The sequence below is a fragment of the Microtus ochrogaster genome, linkage group LG9, assembly GCF_000317375.1.
Source record: "Microtus ochrogaster isolate Prairie Vole_2 linkage group LG9, MicOch1.0, whole genome shotgun sequence".
NCBI lineage: Eukaryota > Metazoa > Chordata > Mammalia > Rodentia > Cricetidae > Microtus > Microtus ochrogaster.
The window spans coordinates 28,256,955-28,265,945 of NC_022034.1; the positions used below are offsets into that span (position 1 = coordinate 28,256,955).

Here is an 8,991-nt window from a genome sequence, read left to right on the forward strand (position 1 = left end):
CTGCAAACAACCCAGGTCAATCAACAAAGAGGTAATCAGAGAACCATCTCTAATATGGGATATCCAGTGTGCCTGCTATTCTATGTCAGCTCGACACAAGCTACAGTCATTTGGGAAGAGGGAACCTCATTTGAGAAAATGCCCCTGCTACATGGCCTGTGGGACATTTTCTTGATTGGTGATTGACACTGGAGGGCTCAGCTCACTGTGGGCAGTGCCACCCCTGGGCAGGTAAATCCTGTGTATCAGCAAGCATGATTTCTTCATAGCATCTGCCTCAGTTCCTTCCTTGAGTTCCTGCTCTGCCTTCCTTCGGTGATGAACTGTAACCTGAGAGTTATAAGAGGAAATAAGCCCTTTCCTCCCCCAAGGTACTTTTGGTGATGGTGTTTTATCACAGTCATTGAAACCCAAGACACCAAAGCAGCTACACTGGAAGAGATCCAACTAGGTGGACAGCCAGGGGACAGTCAGGGGACAGCTAGACACATGAGAAAAGTAAAGAGTGCTCCTGTTTCAATAAAAATAATCAAGGGCCAGGCATGCAGGACATACCTGTAATCCCAGCTTGCGTAAGGTAAGAAAGGAGGGTCAGAAGTTCGAGGCCAGCCTGGGCTACATAGGAGGCCCCTCTTGAAAACAAAAGGAGCTCAAGGAAGGCAGCAATGTCCAGTCTCTGGCCAGTGCGTTCAATTCATGGTATCTTAAATTAGATTTAAAGCCTTGAGATGTCAATGAAATAATGTGAGACTCTTGAGTCAGTTTACTTTCCACTGGTTAAACCTAGACCCGTGGTCAAATCTAAGCTCAGGGGAGAATGAGCTCCCTTCCGGGTGGGTGGGAGGCAACGAACTGCATCATAATAATACCCAGTACAATTGTAATCTATCTTAATCTTCCCGAGTGTTCTCATAATATTAAAGAGGAACCAACATTAAAGAGGAACAAGATTTGTATGACAAGCCACAGAACACGGGTTCTCACCAGGATGTCTTTGTTTTGGTTCTCTCTGCTATTTCAAATGAGAATCAAATCAGACTCTTAACTTATGCAAAAGTCCTGAGCTAAAACATCAGTACAGAGAGCAAGATCTCTTCCTTCGCTTTGGAATCTCTGCAGGGGCAGCCTCAAGATGGGAAGATGGGCTTCTTCCCATACTTTTTTTTTTCTGAAATAGGTTTTTCACAGAGCCCAGAATGGCCTCCAAACTGCTAAGTAGCCAAGAGTTACCATTTTCCACCTGCCTCCTCCTTCCCAGTGCCAAGATTCTTCATGTGCTGAAACACTCTGGCTTACGCAGTGCTGGGGCTCAAACCCAGGACTACATACATGCTAGGCAGGCACTCTTGGAACTGAGCCCCAGACCCAGCCCTCTCCGATTTCAGTGCGTGGTGGCACATGCCTGAAAGCATGGTTTTGTGGAGACTGAGGCAGGAGGATTGTGAGTTTGAGGAGGCTAGCCAGGGCTACACAGCAAGGCATTGCCTCCAACAAACAACAAAACCCAGCTCAAGTCAAATCAACAAAGCTTCAGTGACTCATCTGACAGATAAGTTTTTGTTTTTAAATCTGCAAAGGTTATTTATTTTTGTTTTCAGACATATCACTTCTATCAGATGACAGAGGTTTGACCTTTTATTTATTTAGTCTTTGGGAATTGTCACCTAGCATCACTGAAGTAAAAACCTGACTAATATATGGATAAACAACCTGGGCCAGTCAGCCAGTATTGTCGGGTCTTGTCTTGGATCTCACAGGTATTTCTGATTTTGTTTCTTAATAATTAAGCCATTATACAGATGTTTGATGGTCCTCTTGTTACCCCGTACCGATCTTATCACTTCCCAGATCTGACCTGTCTCCAAAGAGTTAGCATTTAATCCTCCCATGCTTGCATTAAATGTTCACTCCAACATTTAAACGGTTACAAAGAGTGTGTGGTCTGGAGGTTGCCAGATTATATAAACGATCCCAAGTCATGCGTATCCCATACAATTCGTTCCTCTCTCCTCCACAACTCTGATAACTTACCCCCAGTTAAACATGGGTCTAGTCTTTCCCTACCTGCTATGGCGTGTCTATTCTCTGATGATGGGCATTTGAGTTGTGAGATACAGAAAGACGGAGGGGTGCTCTTACATACTTGTCTGAAGACCTTTTGTTCTTATATGGTTCTGGGTCTAGACCCCAGAGCCATGTGCACAATGGGAAAGTCTCCTACCGCTGTGCTACCCATTCAAGGTAGACTCCCATTCTCGGAAGCATCATCAGACAAGGCAGGGATGGTTGCCCTTCCATGCATCCTATCTGCAGGGTCATTTTCAGCCAAGAAGAGAGGTGTGCCGACTCTTGCTTGGCCTGCCACCTACAAGTCCATGCTGTTCACCCTGGGGCTCTAGCAGAAGGGCATTTCTCTCAGATCTCCTGGGACTTCTGCATGACCTTCCTATTGCTCCCTCCCCGTTTTTCTCGCCGGTACAGTGATTGCAGCTCTTGGTCAGGACGCGTGAGGGCTGGAAACCGGTAGGGAACGAAGGACCGTTCATCGGCCTTGTTCTTCCTCACACAGCAATTTTCCTAACAGATGCAATTACATCTGAGTGCCGCGGAGAATGAGATCTTATGTTTTATTTCTTTATTCATCATTTTACAAATGGGTTTCACTGTAAAAAGGAAATTGCCTTTGTAGCTCAGTTCTTTCTGCTCCGTGCTGGAGGGCTTCAAGCTTTGGTTTTTATCCCAGCTGGGGCCACCGCCACCTTGTTGCTGACAGGGAGGAACGAGCCAGGGAGGTGGGAAAGAAATCAGGCAGAATTTACTTAAATTCAATATATTTTTATTCTTTGTAAATACAATGAGTACAACCTTTTAACTTCACAAATTAGTTAATTCACTTTGTACAAGAGAAGTTTGAGTCATCCTATGCTAGTCCAAGTGCTGAATTTCCCCCCTCCCCTTGGTGCTAGTACCTAATAAATGTGAAAAGGACAGCAGCTATTTAAAAAGGGTTGTTTCTACATTTCCGTAAGTATAGATTCATACCCAAGGAGCAGCGTAGTGCGTAGGACGATGTGGGGTGTGTGTGTGTGTATATGCATTTGAGGCTTTATTAGAAACCAGGATTTTCTGAAAGGCATTCGAGAGTTCCAGGCTGTTAGCAACGGAATGGTCAGGAACCTGTTTAGCATGCACCTCCTTGAAGTTTCTTCTGGCTTGCATGTTCATGTACCGTCTGGTGTGACTTGCTGTCCCTGCAGCCTTGGGCTTCAGCACTGTGGCGGCGGGACAGCGACCAGCCTCACCCTTCTCCTGGCTCCACTGGATTTGGTTTTGCTGTTTGGAGTTCTCCTGCCCGGACTAAGGTTCTTTCTGTAGAGGTCTTCTGCTTTGAGACGCTGTCCAACTGGAAGTCTTGGTGGGAAACTCCTTTTGGTCGTCTGTTCCTTTGATGAGGTTGCCTGGCCCGTGGTGCTAAGAAAAGGAGAAAGAACGGAACAGGGGAGGGGGAGGGGGAGGGAATTACACAGCATAAGCTACGTTTCACTTACTCACTTGGTTCTGAAGGCCACTTAATGAAGTATTATGATAGAAGGGAAATTTTTTTTGATAATACTTTTGATTTAAAACCTAAGCATTATTTTTAAAGTAGATGCTCCAACCCGACCGAGTTCTGAAGGCCGCAGGATGATGTTACACAAAGCTGTTGTTGATCAGCTGACTTCGTGTGCTGAAAGGGAAAGGGAAGTGGGACTTGTCTTTCCACTTGGAAGAGTTCAGCCGGATCTTCCGGGTCAGAGGCAGAACGACTGGCGTGGCCTGTGGTGGCCCCAGGTCGCCCACCCCAGGGCATGGCAACAGTGTGTGTACCACGGCCTTTCCAGCCACCCCAATTCCGTGGAGCAGCAGGTCATAGCTAGTGTTTTGTGTCCACTGGCATTGTTTTCCCCAGGTCTCTCCTTCCAGGAGGGTTTGTTAGTTGAGGCTTGTCCTGCAAGGCAGAAGTCCGTCCGCTACTGTCCCACCTTGGAAAGCGGGTGCTGAAGAGCTTAGATGTCACTGGACTTGTACATATCTGAAAGCAGTCTTGTAATGGGCACATTGCCGATGGTCTTTTTGAAAAATACTTCCTCTATAGTGGATGGGCTAATTGAACGTAAAGCTGGTAAAAGCAACAGGAGCTTCCCAAAGCGGCAGGGTTGCGTGGGGTATCTGCAACGGGAGAAGCCACAAAAGCGATGTCAGAGCCTGCACTAACAGGGAGCCATCTCATACCTGAACACAAAGCAGCCCGGGGTGCCTTCCTGACCGGAGCCTCTTCAGTAACATGCTGTAGGTTGCTGCAGGAGCATGCTGCAGCAGACTGTGTGCCTGTTTCACAGGTAGACTGCTGGAATCCCTGGAAACTGGCACTGCCCCAATCACATGTGCTCACTCTGTCTCTCTCTCTCTCTCTCTCTCTCTCTCTCTCTCTCTCTCTCTCTCTCTCTCTCTCTCTCTCTCTCTCTCAACATCAGTAAGGGGAGTACATTTTCAATTCTAGACAAATCAGCTTTAAGACACCTGATGCTAATTTTAAAGCAAAGAATAAATGTCACGTTATCACTGTGGGGAATGACCATAGGGTTGATTATGAAACCGGCGGTGGGAATTCATATTTTTAAATTCTCAACGCTCTTGAACAGACTATTCCTCTCAAATAAAATGGCTCCTTTTTCTAAGCAATTCTCCCAATTATTATTCAGGCATTATACTTTGTCCCTCTCAGGAATAATTCCGCCCTTATTACACTGCAAATTAAAGACTGAGTCCTGTTGGGCGGCAGTGCCACCCAGCTTTCATGTCAATGAAATTGGCACATAATTAAAGACGGGAGAAATTGCTTAACAATTTCCTTACTTGATGCCCAACACACATTTGTACTCCGATGTACGTGTTCCATTCCCGCTGTCTTTAGATGCTGTACCCCACCTCTCACGCCCTGGCTTGAAGCTGGGCGTCAACACCCTCTACAGGACAGCGTCCTGCCACTGGGAAAAGGTCATCTTAAAATGAGCTGCGGGGACACACGTGTGACTGAACCATGATCCACCTAGGCCACAGGTGCTGGAAACTGAGAGGCATCAAATTCCTCTGCAGGACTTGTTAACTGTGTTTAATTGCCTGACTGTCCCACCTAGGACAGCCTAGGACAATTCTACACTTGTCTCTTAGGTCTGGATGAAGAAGAACTCCGCTCAGCCAGACATAAAGCTTCTAATTCTGGCCACCCTGTTCGGCTCTCACATAATCAACTTTCATAGGAACTCTTGGACAGGGCACCCTATGACACTTAATAAGTTGGGGTGGAAATAATAATGCTTATCTACAGTAAAAAATAAAAATATTAGAGGTGGTGCTTCATATGGAAATATCAGGACTCAGGAAGTTGAGGCAGGAAGGTTGCCGTGAGTTCAAACCTAGCCTGGACTACATAGTAATAGTGAATCCAGGCCAGCCCAGCTTATAGAATGAGACTCTCTCAGACCACCACCAACAACAACCAAAAGAAGCCCAACCGAACAAAAATACCAGCCAACAGCTCTGACAACTAGAAAAGCAAGACACCTGAACATCTTCTCTGAGCAATCTGCCAGGCTTCCTTCAGCTTTAGCTGCTTCTCTCTTCCGTGACAGCTTCCTTTCCCAGAGAGAGCTCCGCAGAGCTGAGGTGGCAGCGGATGCCTAGACAGTCGCTGCTGTGTCTGTGGCATCCACCCAACATGCGGAACCTTTCCCGTGATGGGAAACTGTTGCAGGAAATAACACAGGCTGGAAAGGATGGATTCGGGAGAATCCAGAAACCACGGACAATTAAACTGCCTTGCGTGGGTTTGATTTTCTCGGCTTGCTGAGATGAACCCAGAGCCTTTTTTGCATGCGAGGCAATCCAGTGTTCTGCCACTGAACTGCCTCCAAGCCCAGGAGTTAACTCCTGATTGTCTGCAGGTGGATTCTCCACTCCTCTCTCCCACCTCTTTTATTCTCTAGTTGGGCAAGAGCTGGTCACTTAGTCAACAGGAACGGCTTATTATACGTGGAGCAGAGTGCCACCTAGAAACAATGCCAGCGCATGCGTCAGTGTGTTTGACTGCTCAAGGTTATAAAGACCACTCCACAAGATGAAGTCATGCCTGGGACTGCCAACTGTGCTAAGAACCTGGGCCTGAGGGAGTGTCTACCTTATTGTGTTGTGAAATGGACACGGTATCAAACTGCTGTCTAAATACTTTTCTGTGTAGCCATAGACTAGTGCAGCTCTTAGCCTCACCAGGGGAGCCCCTTCTTCCAGTATACCACGCTTAGTACAGAGACCCACACAACTGATCGACTGTAAAGAATCAGACTGAGGAGCACTCAGCCATCATCAGGATACCACACACCCCAGGGCTCATTTTGGAAGTGGGGTGGAGTGACAGGAAGAGCTAGAGGCTGCAGGAGACTGCTTTGAATCTGTGTTTTCTAGACATGCAGTCCCGTTGAACATATGAACTCAGTGGTTGTGGCTGCGTGCGTAAGACCTGAATAAAATCAAGTCAGCCGAAATCCCAATGTGAATGGGGAGGGGCTCGAGAAATCTCATCCCTGGATGACCTTGGATGAGGAGCTTTTGGCAGCTGATGGATGCTGGGAGAAGGAGCACAGTTTCCTGTAGGGAAGCAGCCCCAGGTACGTTGCCTGTGCTCCAGAGGATAGCCTTAGCACATGCAGGCTCTACCAACTGGACTTGATGGGGTTTGCTTTGCTTTGTTTTCTTTTGTTTTTAAAGAGTGTATGAAATTGGGAGGGAGATGTGAATGGGAATGGGTTTGAAATTATTAAAGAATAAAGATACATTTTTAATTATTTTGTAGAATATGTACCCCTGATTTCACCCATTAACATTCTAAATGTTTTGTGCCTATCACAGATTCAGGATCTGAAGCTCGACTATGGCGTTGTAATATTCCAGTTCCTAGCCAGCTCCATATATCCTGGATAACTAGAGCAGTTGATTATAAAACACTAACAGATATGTAAGTTTGCATGTTAACTTTTCCATTTCATGTGTTGTTTTTCCAGGTAGGCACATCCTTAGAGTGTGCACTGATTTGAAAGAGCCAAGACAAACAGGAACAGTTCTTTTGTCATGTATCTGACTCTAGACATTTTATAGTTCCAGCTGATACTGTGAGCTGGAAGTTCCATGACAAAGCAGACGCCTTCCAGTCCCCTTCAGATACTTGAGGGTGAGCTGCGGTGTCCTCGCTGTGTCTCAACAACAGCCTGTGATCATCTGCGGTGGGATTCTCCCAGGCCACCCTGTCATCAGCTCTGGGGTCCCAGGTCACTTCAGAGTCTCCCTGCTTACAGAACACCTCCAGCACATCTCGGGTGGACCCCACCCCGTGGAGCTGCATCTTCCCTTCCCCACTGAAACCCCCCCGCCATGCACTGCCCATTTCACGTGCCATCTCCTTCCTAGACCTTCCTCACTCTTTTCCAATTAGAGTTCAGGCCTCCCCTTTCCTGAGTGAAGCAACGTTTCTGCCCACTTCCCACAATTCGCCTACTTCTTTCTGATAATGCATCATTCGCCTATGGATGGTGACTCCCTAGCAAAGGCCTGGTTGAATCAAAAACCAAGTTCCATGTTCTCTAGTTAGTGTTCTGAATATTCTCCAGGCTCTGAGTGCCAAAGGTTAGCTGTGGTACACAGTCAGCTTTGATGGCCAGATTATGTATGGTTTCATTTTGTGAATCTGAATTACAAAATTAAGTGCCTACAATTATTATACTATAGTTCAAGGTGGGTTTTAAATTTCCCAGCCATCGAACTTTACTTTGAAAAAGCATATTTACACGAGCTATGAAGCAATGCCATTTCAATGGTATTTTATAAACACGGAACAATTTCACTCATTCAGCATCCAAAGGATGATTTGTGACCGAAATAAGGAGCTCCTAGTGCCCACAGGTACTGCTGACTTAGGATCTCTCTGACCCCTGGTGAGGGAGACTTTAACGGCCTCTGTCCATAGAGGTGTCTATAGACACCACCATGGTGTTGGTGGCTAGTGTTGAAGTGATGTAGACAGGCTTCCATGAATCCCTTTTGAATTCTATTCCCAATCTCAGATCCACTGCAGTCCCAACATAGGAAGCTTGAGAGGTTTCATTACTCCTTTAAAAACCTGGCTCGTTTCTTCTGAAAATGGAATCAGGAAGCTCACACTGGTGCTGGGTTGGGGGAACTTTATTGAGCTCCCATGCTGGAGAGTTTCTAAGAGTTTCTACCAATTTCCAATGTCAGTCAGAGGACCCTGCCCAGACAGAAGTAACATGGTGGGTGCTGGGACCCCAGATAGCTCAGCAGACACCAATCACCAAACCCAAGCAATAGTGGGGGGCCAGAGCCAAGATGGTCTTGTGAAGCCCTGCGTTCCTTGAACTTGGGGTTGGCCTCTAAAGAAGGGTACCTGTCCAAGGATTATCAGAACACTTTCTAATCTAGCAACCTGTGTTTCAGACCTAGCTGCTTTTTGACTCCCTCCATGCCCAGACTCACAAATATGAGCAGCTCCTTTTGTTGGTCAGCTCATTCAGCCGGCATAGCCTGCTGTGCCTGGCAAAGCCCTTCTCTCTCATCACCTAATTCAATTTGCCCTTCTCACCCTCCTCCCAGAGACAGGTGAGGACACGGATTCTAACTAAATTAACTGGTTGGCAACAGGATAATTAGTCACAGTGTTTGAACTGGCTTCTTACTGCCTGCTGGAACATTCACAATGGAGGCAATTTTCTTAAGTACATGTTCACAGCAAATAGCGGTCACCTGGTGTGGATGTAGCTGTTGAGAGTTAGCTGAGCTTCATCTTGAAGAGCTGCAATGGCGGCAGCATTCCGGAAACTTCTCAGTTCAGAACCGCTGTGTGTAGGAACTAGAAACGAAGGCCAGGAAACCGTGAGAGACAGA

General features: G+C 46.7%; 1 protein-coding gene across 1 annotated transcript in view; it reads right to left on the reverse strand.

Moving 5' to 3' along the window:
* Window positions 1–2,845: 2,845 nt before the first annotated feature.
* The window catches only part of Nr2e1 (nuclear receptor subfamily 2 group E member 1), a 21,550-nt gene continuing 15,404 nt past the window's right edge, over window positions 2,846–8,991 (reverse strand). The window contains exons 8-9 of the mRNA XM_005363579.3: window positions 8,851–8,956; window positions 2,846–4,209 (exon numbers count right to left, since the gene is read on the reverse strand). Of these exons, the coding sequence (XP_005363636.1) occupies window positions 4,047–4,209; window positions 8,851–8,956 (269 nt within the window). The 3' untranslated portion in view covers window positions 2,846–4,046. The remainder of the gene's footprint in view (window positions 4,210–8,850; window positions 8,957–8,991) is intronic.